This window comes from Schistocerca piceifrons, chromosome 7 (genome assembly GCF_021461385.2).
Source record: "Schistocerca piceifrons isolate TAMUIC-IGC-003096 chromosome 7, iqSchPice1.1, whole genome shotgun sequence".
Lineage (NCBI taxonomy): Eukaryota > Metazoa > Arthropoda > Insecta > Orthoptera > Acrididae > Schistocerca > Schistocerca piceifrons.
The window spans coordinates 259,083,534-259,103,961 of NC_060144.1; the positions used below are offsets into that span (position 1 = coordinate 259,083,534).

The 20,428-nt window shown below is 45.5% G+C and overlaps 1 protein-coding gene across 1 annotated transcript in view; it reads left to right on the forward strand.

Annotated features, from left to right (window-relative positions):
* LOC124805612 overlaps positions 1–20,428 on the forward strand; it is a 359,950-nt gene that overhangs the window by 157,551 nt on the left and 181,971 nt on the right. Inside the window, exons 2-4 of the mRNA XM_047266178.1 lie at positions 7,685–7,914; positions 19,060–19,104; positions 19,159–19,292. Coding sequence (XP_047122134.1) covers positions 7,685–7,914; positions 19,060–19,104; positions 19,159–19,292 — 409 coding nt within the window. The remainder of the gene's footprint in view (positions 1–7,684; positions 7,915–19,059; positions 19,105–19,158; positions 19,293–20,428) is intronic.

Genomic DNA, 20,428 nt, shown 5'->3' on the forward strand with positions numbered 1-20,428 from the left:
CTTAGATGAAGCCCCATAGTGCTTAGAGCCATTTGAACCTTTTGAAATCTGGATAAACACGCTTCTGCTCGTGCTAGCAGACTTCTTTTCAGTGTTAGAGGCCGAAAGAAAAATGGAATCCTTCTCGATTTTACATACTGACCAACAACCTTTCTTCTTTCAACACCGATCTGTTTATTCTTCTTAGTACTTTCAAGTAATTATCATTAGATTAGTATATTACAGGTGTATCACAAATGTTTGGATACAAATATCAGTCACAGCAAGAATATATTTTGACAAGAAAAACGACCAAGAACCCAAGACAGAATGACAACTTCTTTTGTGCTTGCTCCTATGTCACTATTCTTACTGTGAGCGCCGTTCTTCCCTGGTCGTAACACACCTCGAAGTTGCGACGTTTAAGAACAAGCGGCCCACAGCAGATGGACACACTAAAACCTGTCGTCCCGTCTTATAGATATGCTGCATCCATGTAACTAGTATTACCCGCACTTAATAATAAACCATTTCTCTGACAATATCCAGTCCTAAACTTAACCACTAATAAAAACGTTAATTAAATGTCACTATTATCTTTCATCGTTTAGAAGGACCGAAAGCGTAACCCATCATTTCCGAAAAATGACGCGTTACGCCTCAGTAGTCAGCGTCCATTACAGAAGAAATCGTGCAAGCTGCCATATTGACGAAGGTATGGCTGAGTCCTCACGCACTTAATAGTTGTAGTTAGAGCCTTTGAAAATCGGGTATGACGTTACCCATTAGTTTTGCCGTAAATGGTCCGCGTTATGCACGCGATCGAAAGACAATCACCGACCACCGTCTGCATAACACGGTGAGATGCTAGAGCATGTAGGCTAGGTATCACGTCATAGTGCTCCATCATTTTTCCTCAAAAAAATGTTCAAATGTGTGTGACTTTCTAAGGGACCAAACTGCTTAGGTCATCGGTCTCTAGACTTACATGGTACTTAAACTAAATTAAACTAACTTATGCTAAGAACAACACGCACACCCATGCCCGAGGGAGGACTCGAACCTCCGGCGGGAGCGGCCGCGCAGTCAGTGACATGGTGCCACTAACCGCGAGGCCATTGTTCCTGATTGGTAATATTTCTCTCTATCGCCCGTCTCAACGCTTTAGTGGTTGCCGGAATATCATTTTGTAACTTATTTTTAACTGATGCTTTATCACAAGTGAAACCTGATGCTGCATATTGATAATGCATCATTACTTCCTGACTTTGGTGCTTAATAATCGTTTTACTGTTCGTATGCAAATCTTAAATGTAGAATTAATGAGGCAAATTCGGGCACATACCCATGACAAGCTTTGATAATCGATATTAACTGCTTGATTTACGCCTTTAAGTACGAGGGCGCGATGAAAATTAATACATCCGAATTTTTTATGTGAAAGCTTTTCATACCTTCTAAGTAAAACATAGATTATCAACAGTCTACATCTTTATTCTTCATGTCTATATATTTATTTCTCAATATTATCATTCTGGCGACGAACACTTTTTCCCGACAGACCACTTCCTCGGTACCGTCACTATAGAATGTTCGACTTTGTTGACAGGGCCACATCACCTGTGCTTGCACTGCTTCATCAATATCAAAGTGAAGTCCACGAAGGTGTTCTGTTTTGGAAAGGGCTGAAAATCGGTTGGGGCCAAGTCGGGACTGTATAGAGGATAGTCGATAATAGTGAGTCCCAGGCTTCGGATTGTTGCAGATGTCGCAGCGCTTGCCTGTGGTGACATTCTCATGTCGAAGGAGAGGTTCCCCCATGCGTGTACAAACTCTTCGAATTCGAAACACGATTACACAACGCTATTTCTCACGCACAGATATTGTTTTCATCACACATCGCCATTTTGCATACTACGATTCGGAGCCCTCTAGCGGCAGAGGGCTACAAATATGTAGACGTAAAGAATAAAGGTTTAGAATGCTAATACAGTTTGTTTTATTTAAAAAGCCTTTAGATTTTTCACATAAAAATTACTTTTCAGCACGCCCTTGTACGATCGAGTCAGATACTTCCAAGGAGACACTGTACGACATCAACCTCTTTGGGTTCCATTTGTTAGAGGACGCAGTGGTGAGGCGAGTTGTACCAGCACTATTTCCTTTGGCAGAACACGTGAAGGTAATCGAAATTCATCGGCAGATTAGTGAAGTTTATGGAGAAAACAATATGAGTAATAAAACGACAAGAAAATGTGCTATAGCTTATTAATATGGTGACGATGAACTACGGAATGGAAGACCACCTATTATACTTACAGTTGTTGCCGAAAGTAGATGCAAATTTTTAAAATATCTTACTCCTTAGTAATTCGTCTTTATCTAATGAGTTGCCTCAAGTTTCTTGAAGTCTACTTTATCTCAGGCTTTGAGATATAATTGTCCTAAACCATCAGTCAATTACAGAAAAATAATTACAAGCGTTATTGTTATTTATCAGAGTGCTTGGATTAAATAGCACTTTCAATAAAATCTTTAACTGCGAAATTAGAATTGCGTGACCCTTTTCCGAAAAATGCGACATGAATTGTGAAAAGAGATGTAAAAGGAATTATACTGTAGTAATTGGTTTTGTGGGGTCAACAGCGTATTCAAACGACTTCAATAATTAACAATTAAAATTGAGTAGTGTTAGGGAAAAGACATTTTTAATATGAAGTGGGATTTTACTTAATTATATAAATGACAGCTTTGGGGAAAATATTGTTTGTTTCTACATTTTAGAATAAACTGCAACAGTTTGGTATAATTTGTAGCATGAAATGTTTTCGATATTTAGTTACTGTTCTGAGAATGTCGTAAATTACAAGTAGTAAGATTCACCATGATACTTTTAGCTTAGTCGAAATATTACTGTAAGAAAGAGAATTTGCAAGTTTTGAAACTTCCCCTTTGTATGTAAAGAATGACAATGCTGGAAAAACTCCTACGTTATTTGATTTTTAAACAGCTGAGCAAAACTCAACGTACTCAGTGTTCTCTTTCCTTATTCTGATTATCACTAAACTGACACACAATATTTTAGCGCAACGCAGTCTGACTTTCAGTAATCCCTACAAAACAATGGCCTTGACTAACAATAACCTATACCCATCATGAATCACTTACCTCACGAAAATCTTCGTGACTCGAACTACTGCAATACAGCGAGCGCCAATACTGCCAGCTAAATAAAAGTTTCTAACTAAGTAGTGAAGGCAGCAGAGGATCAAGTAGGTAAAAAGACGAGGGCTAATAGAAATCCTTGGGTAAAAGAAGAAATATTGAATTTAATTGATGAAAGGAGAAAATATAAAAATGCAGTAAATGAAGCAGGCGAAAAGGAATACAAACGTCTCAAAAATGAGATCGACAGGAAGTGCAAAATGGCTAAGCAGGGATGGCTAGAGGACAAATGTAAGGATGTAGAGGCTTGTCTCACTAGGGGTAAGATAGATACTGCCTACAGGAAAATTAAAGAGACCTTCGGAGAGAAGAGAACCACTTGTATGAATATCAAGAGCTCAGATGGCAACCCAGTTCTAAGCAAAGAAGGGAAGGCAGAAAGGTGGAAGGAGTATATAGAAGGTTTATACAAGGGCGATGTACTTGAGGACAATATTATGGAAATGGAAGAGGATGTAGATGAAGATGAAATGGGAGATAAGATACTGCGTGAAGAGTTTGACAGAGCACTGAAAGACCTGGGTCGAAACAAGGCCCCGGGAGTAGACAACATTCCATTAGAACTACTGATGGCCTTGGGAGAGCCAGTCATGACAAAACTCTACCATCTGGTGAGCAAGATGTATGAGACAGGCGAAATACCCACAGACTTCAAGAAGAATATAATAATTCCAATCCCAAAGAAAGCAGGTGTTGACAGATGTGAAAATTACCGAACTATCAGTTTAATAAGTCACAGCTGCAAAATACTAACGCGAATTCTTTACAGACGAATGGAAAAACTGGTAGAAGCGGACCTTGGGGAAGATCAGTTTGGATTCCGTAGAAATGTTGGAACACGTGAGGCAATACTAACCTTACGACTTATCTTAGAAGAAAGATTAAGAAAAGGCAAACCTACGTTTCTAGCATTTGTAGACTTAGAGAAAGCTTTTGACAACGTTAACTGGAATACTCTCTTTCAAATTCTGAAGGTGGCAGGGGTAAAATACAGGGAGCGAAAGGCTATTTACAATTTGTACAGAAACCAGATGGCAGTTATAAGAGTCGAGGGACATGAAAGGGAAGCAGTGGTTGGGAAGGGAGTAAGACAGGGTTGTAGCCTCTCCCCGATGTTGTTCAATCTGTATATTGAGCAAGCAGTAAAGGAAACAAAAGAAAAATTCGGAGTAGGTATTAAAATTCATGGAGAAGAAGTAAAAACTTTGAGGTTCGCCGATGACATTGTAATTCTGTCAGAGACAGCAAAGGACTTGGAAGAGCAGTTGAACGGAATGGACAGTGTCTTGAAAGGAGGATATAAGATGAACATCAACAAAAGTAAAACGAGGATAATGGAATGTAGTCAAATTAAATCGGGTGATGCTGAGGGGATTAGATTAGGAAATGAGACACTTAAAGTAGTAAAGGAGTTTTGCTATTTAGGGAGTAAAATAACTGATGATGGTCGAAGTAGAGAGGATATAAAATGTAGACTGGCAATGGCAAGGAAATCGTTTCTGAAGAAGAGAAATTTGTTAACATCGAGTATAGATTTAAGTGTCAGGAAGTCGTTTCTGAAAGTATTTGTATGGAGTGTAGCCATGTATGGAAGTGAAACATGGACGATAACCTGTTTGGACAAGAAGAGAATAGAAGCTTTCGAAATGTGGTGCTACAGAAGAATGCTGAAGATAAGGTGGGTAGATCACGTAACTAATGAGGAGGTATTGAATAGGATTGGGGAGAAGAGAAGTTTGTGGCACAACTTGACTAGAAGAAGGGATCGGTTGGTAGGACATGTTTTGAGACATCGAGGGATCACAAATTTAGCATTGGAGGGCAGCGTGGAGGGTAAAAATCGTAGAGGGAGACCAAGAGATCAATACACTAACACAGGATAGAGTAGCATGGAGAGCTGCATCAAACCAGTCTCAGGACTGAAGACCACACAACAACACAACTACTGAAGGCACTAACTACTAATAGGCATATTTAGCAAATGAAAGATTTTGATAGAGAACAAACAATATATTTACCTTAATAGCGTTCAAAAGTCATTTTATATATATATATATATATATATATGGTCGCGAGCGCATGAGAGGCGCTGCAGGCGATGTTGTGCCGCTAAGCTAGGGCAATCGCTTCTGTCGCCTGCTGCCACAGCCCATTAACACCATACGCACTATCGAAACATGTACGTTAGTCGTTCAGCCCCACATTGATTTCTGCAGTTATTTCACGCAGTGTTACTTGTCTGTTAGGACTGACAACTATACGCAAACGCCGCTACTCGTGGTCGTGAAGTGAAGGCCGTCGGCCACTGCATTGTCCGTGGTGAGAGGTAATGCCTGAAATTTGGTATTCTCGGTATATTCTTGACACTGTGGATCCTAACGATTTCCGAAACGGAATATCCCATGCATCTAGCTCCAACGAGCATTCGGCGTTCAAAGTTTCTTCATTTCCTTCGTGCGGCCATAATCACTTCGGAAACTTTCCCACATGAATCATCTAAGTATAAATGACAGCCCCGCCAATGCACTGCCCTTTTATACCTTGTGTACGCGATACTACCGCTATCTGTATATGTTCACATCGCTATTCCATGACTTTTGTCACCGCACCGTATTTGACATATTATCATAGAGCTATGCACACACAAAGAAAGCCTAAAGAAGTCCTTTTTAGACATATTACAAGTGCACTATAAGTTTTCCCCTACTGTTTCTGCATATGTCAAGTCGATAACCAACTTCTTCCGCTCTTGAGCCCAGCATGTCCCTGTCAATTTGTTCAAAGCAGCATGTCCCTGTCAATTTGTTCATAAGCACTGTTAATGCGAGCTAACAGTTGCGGTAGGTTTGTTGGTAGTGGATGGATGACCACTGTATTTTTCACAGCACCCCACTCACGGAGGTCACGCGGGATTAGGTCGGGAGAGAATCGAGGCCATGACATGAACGCATTTCAGGGGCATTCGGGAGGGCGACGGTTCAAACCCGCGTCTCTGGCCATCTTAATATAGGTTTTCCGTGATTTCTCTAAATCACTTAAGACAAATGCCGAGATGGCTACTTCGAAAGGGCACGGTTGCTTTCCTTCTCCATCCTACCGTAATCCGAGCTTGTGCTCCATCACTAATAATCTCGTTGTCGACGGGACGTTAAACACTAATCTCCCCCCCCTTTCCCTCCCCCCATCAAATGGTTCAAATGGCTCTGAGCACTATGGGACTTAACATCTGAGGTCATCAGTCCCCTAGAACTTAAAACTACTTAAACCTAACTCACCTAAGGACACCACACGCATCCATGCTCGAGGCAGGATTCGAACCTGCGACCGTAGCGGTCGCGCTGTACCAGACTGAAGCGCCTAGAACCGCTCGTACACTCCGGCCGACTCCCCCCCCCCCACCCCCATCCTCCTCCTCCTCCTCCTCCTCCTCCTCCACCTCCTCCTCCTCCTCTTTAAGCACAACATACACTTTCTGCTCACTGCTACAGTCACGTGGTAGACATCTGAAGTGCGGCTGCAACAATACAAATATTTTTGAGTTTATCTACATGAGTGTTTAGTTTTTTGACAATATGTCAATTAATATAGGTACAGTAACTTTATGAAGCCACTTCAGTGATCTACAGTAACCTTGTACAGTGCATTACCGTGAAGGTGGCACGTAGCAGACGTCAAACTGGCATAAAGTGTGCTATCGTTTATATATATGTAGTGCCTATTCTGTTAGATATGTCTAAAAGGGCAGACTCGATTTTTTTCTTGATCCCACAGCTGCTTATATATATATATATATATATATATATATATATATATATATATATATATATATATATATATGGCGAAATTGAAATTCCGATATTAGCCGCAATCATGCTAAATTCAATGGCGATTAGTGAAAATTTGTGCCGGACTGGGACTCTTAGCAAGATTTCCCACTTCACTCGAGTAATCGCTTCGGCTATCTGAGCATGCTTCGCTCCAACCCAGTTTCCCCAACCTCCCCACACTGCGTATGTAGGGGTTCTCTGTTCACTACCCTCATTGCTCGCAGCCTCACGCTGATTCTTGCAAGAGGTCAGATGAAGAGGGAATGATCATTAATGCCATCAAGGTGCATATGTTTATATGTGTGGTATCTCTTCCTCCACATATGATCATTCAGTGCAGATGCACTCTTCGTCAGACCTCTTGCGGTAATCAATGCAAGGGTAATGGACAGAAGACGCTACATGTGTAGTGTGTGACATGTTGGGAAATTGGATTGCAGGTGAAGTGTGCTCAGATAGCCGAACGGTTATGGCGACCGCTCGTGTAAAGTGGGAAATTCGAGCTCGAGTACCAGTCTGACACAAATTTTCACGGTCACCATTGAATTTACTTCAGTGTCACATTGCGGTTAATGACAGAAATTCAACTTCCTCATAAAGTGTACCACTTGAGTAGGGGAGTAGAGGTGAGAGCAGAGTGGTCTCGTTGACAGAGGGCGAGGAGGGCGAGTGGCCGATGCGGCGCGCCTACCGGCTGGAGGACTTCCTGTGGACGGGGTCCGGCGACGGCGCGCTGCCCCCACAGGGGCCCGGCGCCTCCGCCGCCCACGCACCCGCCACCACCACCGTGTTCCGCACCACCACCGTGCTCACCACCGTCTTCCCCACCAGCACGCCCACGCTCGTGGTCGTCGTCGTTACTAGCTCGCCAGTAGTTAGCCCGGTAAGTGTACCGGCGAATATCTCCAGCCAGAAATAATGCATGATAATCTGGCACTTGACAACGACTATTGCTGTGCAGCATCGAACTCAGACACAGCAATTATTTATTATTGTGCGTCTCTTATTTTATGTCATCATTCACTTAACTTGCCCAAGCAGCACTATGCATAGATATTTGGTACTAAATGGTATTTAATTTCAAAAGAATCATTACCGTGCTACATCTTTTCATGCTGGCACATGAAACATTGGAATACTTTTTACAAGTACATTCAAGACGACAATTTTCACTTACCTTTCACAGATCTTCAATGTGCCCTCCATGGATGCATGCAGACATTCGAACAATAGTCAAAAACATCCCATACTTTCACAAGCATCTCAGGAGTTTCAGCATTCGTTCCTGTTAATATGAGGGACTCCTCTTCATAATAGTTGCTGCGTGGTAGGGCCGAGGGAGGGGGAGGGGGGAGGGCAAAAAAATTTCTATCATTGAGGCAGCTCTCTGTAAAGGAATACTCTTATATGTGGGCGCCAGTAAGGTGGTGTTCATTCCTGCTGAAAAATGAAATATTCGGTATTTTGTCGCAATAATGAAAAAACTACACAAACCAAATTATTTTTATAACTGAAGTGACAAAGAAACTCTGCGCATTCAAATCCAGAGATATGTAAACAGGCAGAATACGACGCTGCGCTCGGCAACGCCTATATAGGACAACAAGTGTCTGACACAATTGTTAGACCGGTTACTGCTGCTACAGTGACAGGTTATAAAGACCTAAGTGAGTTTGAACGTGGTGTTATAGTCGGCCCACGAGCGATGGGATACAGCATCTTCGAGGTACCGATGAAATGGCAATTTTCACGTACGATCATTTCACGAGTGTACCATGAATATCAAATCTCTCACATCGATGTGACCGGAAAAAGATTCTGCAAGAACGGGACCAACGACGACTGAGGAGAATCCTTTAACGTGACAGAAGTGCAACCCTTCCGCTCATTGGTGCAGATTTCAGTGCTGAGCCGTCAACAAGTGTCAGAGTGTGAACTGTTCAATGAAACATCATCGATGCGGGCTTTCGGAGCCGAAGGCCCATTCGTGTACCCTTGATGACTGCACGACACAAAGCTTTACGCCTTGCCTGGGCCCGTCAACACCTGCCTTGAACTGTTAATGACTGGAACCACGTTACCTAGTCGGACGACTCTCATTTCTAATTGTATCGAGCGGATAGGCGTGCACGGGTATGGAGACATGAATCGATGGATGCTGCTTATCAGCAGGGGACTGTTCAAACTAATGAAGGCTCTGTAATGGTGTGGGGCGTGTGCAGTTGAAGTGATATGGGACCCCTGAGACGTCTAGATACCACTCTGACAGGTGACACGTACGTAAGCATCCTGTCTGATCGCCTGCATCCATTCATATCCATTGTGCATTCCGACGGACATGGGCAATTCCAGGAGGACAGTGCGACACCCCACACGCCCAGAATTGCTACACAGTGGCTCCAGGAACACTCTTCTGAGTTTAAACGCTTCCGCTGGCCACCAAGCTCCACAGACATGAAAATTATTGAGCATATCTGGGATGCCTTGCAAGGCGCTGTTCGGGAGAGATCTCCATCCTCTCGTACGGATTTAGGGATAGCGCTGCTAGATTCATTGTGTCAATCCGCTCAAGCAGAATTTCAGACATTGGTTGAGTCCATGGCACATTGTGTTCTGGCATTTATGCGTGCTCGCGGGGGCCCTACACGATATTAGCCAGGTATACCAATTTTTTTTGGCTCTTCAGTGTGTATATACTAGCCTTTCCCCTGCAGCTTTGCCCATGTATGCATTCGACATATATACTGAACTCACTTCTTCCTCCTCCTCTCTGTGTCCACCTCTTCCACCCTCTGTGTACCTAATCCTGACACCTCTATCTATCTATCTCTCTTCTCTCTCTCTTTCTCTCTCTCTCTTCGTGTCCTCCACCCCCTCTCTCTGTCTATTTTCTCCACTCCCTTTCTCTGACCACATACCCTCCCTGTAACCATATTCTCCTTCCCCTCTCTCTTTCCATCTTCTCCTCCCCTTCTTCCTTTTCCATCTGCCCACTACCCCTCTACACCTTCCACCCGTCTAAGGCATCTCCATCTCCTCCCATCTCTCTGTTCATTTCCTCCTCCCCCTCATTCTGTCAGTCCCTTCGTCTGTCGACCTCAATCTCTTCCCAACCATGCTCATCAGCACACATATCCCCTTCAGTACACTTCAGTAAAGCAGGCTGGTACTTTTCTCACATGCTTGTCATATAATGGCAGGCTAAACATCAGGTGTTGAAAATAATTTATTTGACCCTGACATAAAGGTCGCCATACTAAGCAGGTCGATTGTACTCCAACACAAGACGCTTTTCAAGCAGGGAGGCCTACATGTCAGGGTCTGTAACATCATTTCTTGTGCCTTACATGTAGGATGCCCTGCAAATCAGGTTGATTTGGCATTCTGATACTGTTCCCACACAACATACCTGTCATGCAAAGCAGCTTATATGCCAGAAGCTGGAAAAAACACATTTTTCCCATGCCTCTACTCCTATAGGGGTTAGGACGTTAATGAGCCCCATACTGCTGCTACTCGTGAGACCTGCTGTTCCCATGCCACATTTTCTTGTAATAGATAGAGGGGTTTAGGAGAAGACCCTGGACATACACTATACATTCTGCTTTATATATATATATATATATATATGGCCCTTGCCGTCTGTGGGTACAAACGAAAGGGGCGAGTAGAGGACAATCAAACAAGCAAATAATCTTAATAAAAATAGGTCTGGAAACCAAAGGTTTCCCCTGATATGACGAATGTACAAGTGCAGTTGTGCCAATGTTACAAAGCATTTGATGGCGTTCTTTAGGTGTGAAAGAATGCACATGTGGTACATACATGATGATGCATCAGAACATTTTCACTTTGTTGTTCCAGAATATGTACCACAAATTTTCAGTAAGAAGTGTATCAGTCATGCATCGACAATACGATCGCCTCCCAGCTCCCCTGAGTTGATAGCATTCGATTTTTGTGTGTGTGGACATTTAAAACTTTGGTATATTCTAGCCCTATTGAAAGTGTTGATGAATTCTGGGAAGGCATGGTGGGTGGTTGTCAAGGATTTGGTACATGCTTGGGATTTTTTAACATCTACAGGCATCAATGAGGAAACGTGCTGAAAACTACCTATGGAGCAGTTGTTGCAATGTAATTGTTCTGAAGTGTGTTTATAGAATAAAAATCTGCTTGAGTTGCCAGTAATTTCTTAATTTATTCCACGAGCAATCTCGAAGCATAAAGCTTCATCTTCAGGTGACATGGGTACATAAACCTGCGGCGGTCGGTGGTCGGCATGTCGTGCTGTCCAGGTGGGTGCTGTGGTTTCTGGTCCTTCGCTCCCAGGCGTTAAGTTTTACGTGGATGTGATTCCCCATGACTGACTGGCCGACTGCCACACATTCATGTTCCCGTAATTATTTGGTGGCACTTGAAGATGAAGCGTGGCCGTGCGGTTCTAGGTGCTTCGGTCTGGAACCGCGTGACCGCTACGGTCGCAGGTTCGAATCCTGCCTCGGGCATGGATGTGTGTGATGTCCTTAGGTTTTTAGGTTCAAGTAGTTCTAAGTTCTAGGGGACTGATGACCACAGATGTTAAGTCCCATAGTGCTCAGAGCCATTTGAATCATTTGAAGATGAAGCTTTATGCTTCGAAACCGGTCTTGTAATAAATCAAGAAATTACTGGCAACTGAAGCAGATCTTTATGCTATAAATAATGTCCTCAGTTGCGGTTATTCACTTGACCAATTATTTTGTCGTGAAGTGTGTGAAGCTGCAGTTTGGATCCTCAGGGTCTCCATTATAAGGTGTTCATGAACTCAGTCATAATGAATTGTATTCGGGAAATCAATGGTTTCTGGATCTACATCTACATCTATACACCGCAAGCTACCTAGTGGCGTATGGCAGCGGGTACTTTTTGCGTCATTGTCACTCCGCCTTTTTCCTATTCCAGATGCATACGGTTCGCAGGAAGAACGGTTACTGGCAAGCCTCCGTGTGGGCCACAATGTGTCTGATTTTATCTTCATTTTATTTTCGCGAGATATACGTAGATTGAAGCAATACTTGGTTGACTGCTGTAGGAACGCACCTCCAGGATCTTGAACCGTGAACCATAACGTGATGTACAACGCCTCTCTTAGCAGCGTCTGCCATTGGAGTTAGCTGAGCATCTCGGTGATGCTTTCGCGCTTACAAAATGAAACTGTAACGCAACATGCTGCTATTCTTTGGATTTTCTCCACTTCATCTATCAGTCCTATCTGTTACGGATACCACACTGACGAGCAATATTCAAGTATTGGCCGAACAACTAAGTGTTTTTTAAGATACTTTCTTTGTTGATGGACTACATATCTTTTCTTTCGGTGAATCTGTCTGGCATCTGCCTTACCCGCAAATAATTTTATCTGGTCTTTCCGTTTCAAATTGCTTCGTACACATATATGAAGATTTGTGTATATTGTCAAAACTAATGGTCCTATAACACTACTTTGGGGCGGGCCTGAAGCTACTGTACGTCTGAAGACTTCTCTCCATTCAGAATGATGGCCTGTGTTCTATTCGCTAGAAACTCTTCAGTCCCATCTCTCAGTTGGTCTGATATTCCGTACGCACGTATTTTGTTCATTAGATGGCAATGCGGAACTCTGTCGAAAGGATTCCGGAAGTCCAAGAACACGTAAATACTAGTTTCTGGGTATCATACACGAAAAGAGCGAGTTTGGTTTCACACGATCGTTGTTTTAGAACCCATGTGCTTCCTGCAGTGGTACAGAGGATATTTCGATCTTTTTTTCCCCCTTTATTGTGATTTTAAAACCTGTACAACAGGTAGGCTGGCAGCAGCATTCTACGCTGCTCTTCATCCGTAGAATAGACAATGAGAAAAACATAAGGAATACACATAATTTACATAATGGCGGGTAATAAAACAGAAGACACGTAAATACAAAACCACAGAGCCGTTCACACTCGACGATATTCCACACTACAAACTGTTGACATGACGCACAAACACTGATGATGTCGATGGCACATGTGAACGATGGAGCGGAACGGTGAACACCAACCACAAGACACGACGGCACGCACGAGAAACAGATGGCGATGATCTCCGGCGCACGAATGTCCATGTAATGTGTGCGAGTCCGGGAACCTGCCAAGAGGAGAAGAAGGGTGAGGGGGAGGGAGAGGGGAGAGCAAAGATGCCAGTGGCAGAGGAGATGGGAGGAGGAGTGGAGGGACGGGAGTAGGGGAGGCCCGGGGAAAGAGGGGTGGAGGAAGAGGGGATGGGGGAAAAGGAGAGAGAAGGGAGGGAGGGTGCCCAAAGGAAAAAACACAGGAAGCGGGAGGGAAGGATCAAAGTTGGTAGGAGGGGTAGATGGAGGAGAGGAGGACATCATCAGGGAGGGGGAGCTGGCGGAAGCCACCTTGGGAGAGGATAAGGAGGGTGGAGAGATGGAGAGCAGGTGGGATGTGGAGATACAGGTGCTGCAGTGGGCAGGGGTGGGAGAGGATGGGTGAGGCAAGAGGGCGAGGAGGATCGAGTTTACAGGAGGTGTAGAGGATCTGTATCCGTTCGAGGAAAAGGAGGAGGTGGGGGAACGGAATTAAGTCGTACAGGTTCCGCATGGGGGAGGGGAGATGGATGCGATAGGCGAGGCAGAGAGCATGGCGTTCAAGGATCTGAAGGGATTTGTAAAATGTAGGGTGGGGGGGGGGGGGCGGAGATCCAGACAGGATGGGCGTAACAGAGGATAGGGCGGATGAGGGATTTATAGGCGTGGAGTATGGTGGAGGGGTCCAGACCCCATGTAGGGCTGGAAAGGATCTTGAGGAGACGGAGTCGGGAACATGCCTTGGCTTGGACTCTCCGGAGATGGGGGGTCCAGGGGAGGCGACGGTCAAGGGTGACACCAAGGTACTTAAGGGTGGGGGTGAGGGCGATAGGACAGTCATAGATGGTTAGATAGAAATCGAGGAGGCGGAAGGAAGGGGTGGTTTTGCCTACAATGATCGCCTGGGTTTGGGAGGGATTGACCTTAAGCAACCACTGGTTGCACCAAGCGGTGAACCGTTCTAGATGGGATTGGAGAAGGTGTTGGGAACGCTGCAGCGTGGGGGCAAGGGCAAGGAAGGCGGTGTCATCGGCAAACTGGAGAAGGTGGACGGAGGGTGACGGCCGCGGCATGTCCGCTGTATACAAAAGGTACAGAAGGGGGGAGAGGACGGAGCCTTGGGGCACACTGGCGGAGGAAAAGAAGGTGTAGGAATCGGTGTTATGGATAGTGACGTAGGAAGGACGTTGGGAGAGAAAGGAGCCCATCAGACGGACGTAGTTAATAGGAAGGGCGGAGGTTTGGAGCTTAGAAGAGGTGACCGGAATGTCATACGCGGTCATAGGCACGTTCGGGGTCCAGGGAGAGGAAGATATCGGAGCGACGGGGATTAAGCTGTTCGGAAAGGAGATGAGTGAGGTGAAGGAGAAGGTCATCCGAAGAGATGGACGGCCGAAAGCCACACTGGGTAACGGGAAGGAGGCGGTGCTGGTGGAGATGCTGGTGGATGCGGCGGGTGAGGATGGAATTTTCGATCTTCAGAAATGTCATAATATACGAGCATAAGACATGTTCCAAATTCTACAACAGACCGATGGTTATTAGGACTATTTGCTTGTTTTGTTATCCTCTAGGGGGTCCCTGATTTCAAAATTAAATATCTCGAAAACTAAGATCGATAGAAGACACAAATGGTACGTTTATTGCGAAAACTGTAAGAATTTATTGCAGAAGTTATACTGAAGTTTGGAAATAGTTCGGAATTCTGCTAATAGATGACGCTGTAATCGCAGTACGTTGTGACTGTAAATAATGCGCCGCAACTCAGAGCGATAAGTGCTTCCGTTGAAACGTCAAAAGAGGCTGGCGTACCGAGGGAAGAGGTTGAAATCATGCATTCCGTTGAACAATATTTCTGGTAATGGAATACCACAGGTTAGAACACAGTCCTACGGCAACAAGGCACAGTTTTGAAACACGTATTAATGTTTCAAAAGTATCGGATGCAAAAACCATTCGCAAGCTCGTCGCCAAATTCCAGCGGATCTAGCGGGAAAAATCGGCCCCATACAAACGGTAGTTATTTCCTAAAATGTCGCCACCGTGAATGGGATTCAGCAAAATCCAAGGAAATTCGTCCGAAGTATTGCAGCAGAGATTGATCTGAAGCGTTATATCGCACATAAAATACTGAGCCAGAGCCTACACGTCTTCATTAAAAATTCAAAGCCACAAGGCCATACCTGAGGAGCTTTGCGCCAGAGGGCTGACTTAGCGAACCAGATTGTCACAATGATTGATAATGAAAGATTTGATGTTGGCTGCAAAAAAAAAAATGGCTCTGAGCACTATGGGACTTAACATCTGAGGTCATCAGTCCCCTAGAACTTAGAACTACTTCAACCTAACTAACCTAAGGACATCACACACATCCATGCCCGAGGCAGGATTCGAACCTGCGAGCGTAGCGGTCGCGCGGTTCCAGACTGAAGCGCCTAGAACCGCTCGGCCACAACGGCCAACTGTTAGCTGCATCTCGTTCAGAGATGAAGCACACTTGCAGCTGAAAGGAGTCGTGAATAAACGACACTGGCGATTTTGGGGCTCGGATAATCTTCATTTGGGTGAAGCCAAACCACTGTATTCTCCCAAAGTTACTGTTTGAGCAGCGGTATGCAGCATAGGGATTATTGGTTCCTTTATGCGCGAAACGATCGTTAGTGAACGTTAAGTTGCAATTTTGGAGCAATTCGTCGCCTCATAGCTATCGTTGGAGAATCGACCAGTCATCGAGTGTTTCATGGAAGATGGGGCCAGACCACATCACACCGAACAGGTGTTTCCCTTTCTTGATGAATACTTCGGGAATAGAGTTAATGCGGTGAATTACTGCAAATTTTCTGACGGAGGGTTACCACCACATTCGCCTGATGTGACTCCTTGTGACTACTTTCGTGGGACACCACGCTGCATGAACTTGAATGGGCGAGCTGTATGGTATATGAATCCGTTTCCGTTGAGACACTACAGGATGTTATGGCAAATTTGACTGTTCCTTTGCGCCACCTCCGTACTGCCAGTGGTGGACATTTCGAAAAGGTTGCGATATGACTGCAAAGACTGCTTGCAGAGGACGAGTTTAATTATGCACGCTGATGCTGTATGAGCTGCACAGCGAACAGCGCCATCTGTTAGCAGCTTTTCGAACTATTTCGGAACTTCTGTGTAGCTTTGTATAAAATTTTTACAGGTTTCGCAATAAAAATCACCTTTCGTTGCACTCTTACATCGAATTCAGTTTCCGAGATACTTAATTTTGAACTCAGGGACTCCTTCGTTCGTCACTCTGTATAGTAGTCAAACAGCCTATGTATTGATTAGCAGTAGCAGAATTAACTGTTATAGAGATTGTAATTAGTTACATTCATTTAACTTTCATTCTATTAACACTGTTAATGCGTCAGGATTGGCCAGGAGGCGAAAGAAGAGGCATTCGTTGAGACGAAAAATCAAACATATTTTTAACTGCATGAATGTTTAATGCAGTAAAGAGGAAAGCCAGGCTTAGAGGAGCGGCCGAAACTGAATGGGCTACCGCCCAAGAGAGCTGAGCATCTGGTCGGGTCGGAAGCTGCCTGCAGAAGAGAGCGGGGGCGTGTTCACTCCAAGCGGCTGGCCGCGGTCCCACCCCCACTTGACCACCTCTAAGCCTCCCTACTGGTTGGCCAAGTCAAAGACGTGAAGTTCGGTATCGTTACCTCGTCAGCAACACGTGAATTTAGCTGCTGATGGTTCAACACATGAGTTTCAAAGTGGTTATGTGCGGTTCTGGGCAACGTGACTGAGACGCTGCAAATAGCCACCAGGCAGAACGCTCTGACGAACATCCAGTGGAAAATAAAAACCAATTTTTATACTAATAAATCCATTCACTAACGGCCGCCACTATACAACACCATTTTATTTTTATTCATTTTCGCTGAATACACGGTTTTGCCTGGGTGTGTATTAATTCCGATATTCTATAGTCCACCTCCTCCTTCTCCCTCTTTGTGTCCATCTACTCCACACCCCCCGCCCCCCCCCCCCCATCTCTGTCCATCTCCTCCGCCCCTTCTCTCTGTCGACGTCGACTGCCTCCGCACCCTCCTCTCTCTCCATCTCCTTCTATCTCTCTCTCTCTGTCCATCTGCTCCTCCCCCTCTGTCCGTCTGCTCCTTCCTCACTGTCCATCTGCTGCTCCTCTCTCCTTTGCACTTCCTCCGCACTCCTCTCTACGTCCATCTCCTCCTCCTTCTCCTCCTCATACTGTCCATGTTCTACCAATCTAGATGTTCATCTCCTCGTGCCTCCTCTCTCTGTGCCTGTCGTTCTCTTTTCATTCTCTGTCCATCTCTTCGTCACACATCTCTCTCTCTCTCTCTTTCTCTGTGTCTCTCCATCTCCTCTCTGTCCACTCCCTCATCCCCTCTCTCTGTCTCCTCCTTCCCCCTCTCTGTCTGCAACCGAGCGAGATGGTACAGTGGTTAGCAGACTGGACTCGCATTCGGGAGGACGACGGTTCAAGCCCGCGTCCGGCCATCCTGATTTATGTTCTCCGTCATTTCCCTAAATCGCTTCAGGCAAATGCTGGGATGGTTCCTTTGAAAGAGCGCGGCAGATTTCCTTCCCCATACATCCTTAATCTGATGAGACCGATGACCTCTCTGTCTGGTCTCCTCCCCCACAACAACCCAACCCAACCTCTCTGTCTGGCCATCTCCTACCCCCACCTCAATGAAAGGCTGGTGATCCTTAGTCACACAGTACTTATTTCCAGATCGTAACTAATATGTGTACCAAATTTGGTTGAAACTGTTCCAGAGATTTAGGATGAACGTTTTGTCCATGGCTTTGCCTGCATATGTACATGTCATTTACCATACTTCATACGTATTTGGACACATATTTCACCTTTATTTGTATGGTATTAGTCACTGCTGTTTCTTCACGCATTTCAGTATTCATGACGTGGTATCTACTGAGCTATATGTCATACAATTATATTCTTCTGTTGGTACATTCAGTGGAAGATGTGAATACTGTCTGCAAAATGTGTCTTGAATAAAGTTAATAGTAAAGATGTAATAAATTAAAAGGTCATGATTTACGTGGTAGTTGTGTTTTGTCTGTTGAACGGGGACTTAGAAACGATGGAGAGGCATCGTCCACGCCGTAGCCCTCATAACAGGTTACGGTAGTCACCTCACCCCACCACCGCCCCACACCGAAACCAGGGTTACTGTTCGGTTCGGCCCCTAGTGGACCCCCCAGGAACGTCTCATACCAGACAAGGGTAACCCCAAACGTCTGCATGGTAGCGTAATTATGGTGTATGCGTACGTGGAGACAGTGCAGCAATCGCCGACAAAATGTAACTGAGGCGGAATATGAGGAACCAACCCACATTCGCCGAGGCAGATGGAAATCCGCATTAAAAACCATCCACAGTCTGGCTGGAACACTGGCCCTCGACACTAATCCGCTGGGCGGATTCGTTCTGGGGACTGGCACGCCTTCCTGCTCGGGAAGCAGCGCGTTAGACAGCGCGGCTGGCCGGGTGGGCTCGAGCGGCAATTACTGAGACAGAGTAGTGAGCTACACTGCTTTTTCACCCTCACCCACGCCTCTTTGATGATTAGATGGTTCTTACCCCAACTGCGAATCTTTCCAGACAATAATCGACACGTATAACAAGTGCGGCTGAAATCTGTTCATTGTTTAGGAGGAGATGTGGAACATACATACATTAATATACACGAATATATACATTCATTTTTATAATGTGTATGGAAACAATTGTTATTGTCATTTCTTTAGTAACTAAGACATAAAAGGTACGATTTGTGTAAAATCTTACTGTGATGTAAAGAGAGGTCCTGAACGCCCTGATAAGGTGAAGTGAAGAAAGTGTTGAAACGCTTGTGGTGTGATCAGCCAGCGACGAGCATCCGCCCTACGCCGACGCTGGCGCCGGGCGGCCCCTCCAGCTCTGCGCCGCCGCCCCCGCCGCCTCCGCCGCCCGCGCCCACGGAGCCCGACCCCGGCTGGACGGCGGAGCAGCGCTACTGGCTGCTCACCGTGGTCAAGCAGCCCCCTGGCCGGCCGCCGCCCACGCTGCGGGAGCTCGAGGCGCGCCTCGCTCGCCTCTACCGCATCGCCTTCGACAGGTGACTTCACTTCTCTACAGTTCTCTGGCCCCCACTGTGTCTGCAGTCTTCCACCCATCCAGTCGATTCTTGCCTCCCGTATGCAGTTGCTCACGACCTGGGCGCTGTGAGGTGGAGTATTATCGTCGTGAATGACTAATCTTTTCTTCTTCTTGAGTCATGCATTTTTTTCCGATGAATATATTTCGGAATATGGGATGATGGGGAAGGGTAAACATATCAATTAGAACTAAGGAGCCCTGGTCCGGAAACGACCTAGTCGAAGAGAAAATCGTTCTGATACCTCTGACGATGTGGTCCCCAAGGATAGACGAACACTATTGTGCTTTCCACAATGACGAGATCACACATGAGATGCCACGAAACATTCCCCAGACCCTAACGATCCGTCCTCCGGCCGACGACACTTTGCTTTCAGACGTCCCACGCCGTACATGCCAACGGCCATCTGTCCAATGGAGCATCAAACGCGATTCACCTGAAAAGGTCACCTGTCGCCCCTTACTGGATTTCCATTTGCGGTATTCCAGCCTTCGTCGCCCATGAACAACAGGCAGAATAGATGCATAAACCAGATGCCTGCTGCAGAGGCTCTTATATAGCAAAGTTCGCAGAACGGTCGTAGAGGAGACACTGTTGGTAGCCGCTTGGGCGTTCGGTTGCTCAGCAGTTGCACGTCTGTTCGGCCATTCACTTCTGCGCAGCAGTCGTGGTGCGACACATCTGCCTCAGCGCCAAATGGCATGCATGGGATACTTTATCCATGGCAGCACGCGAACAGTTTACAAACTTGGCCGTTTCGAGAATGCTTCCCTCTCTGACTGAAAGCCAGTGACCGTGCTCTCTTGGTCGTCAGATAAATCACTCCGTTTCTGTATTACAACAACGACTGCACTATTTTCCACCCCGACACACTTTATACACTCTTCACAGCTAATGTGAGTGGTTGTTGCAGGTTGTTGCCAGACATAGGCGGTGGTCACGTTAATGTGCCTAGTTTTGTATGTACCAGTAATGTTGTTGCTAAGATTGCACGCTAGAGAAAACCAACGAGCACTTAGATGTAGAGATTGATGGCGTACTACGAGGGTAATCTCAAAAGTAAGGTATCCTTTTTTTATATAAATACGCAGACC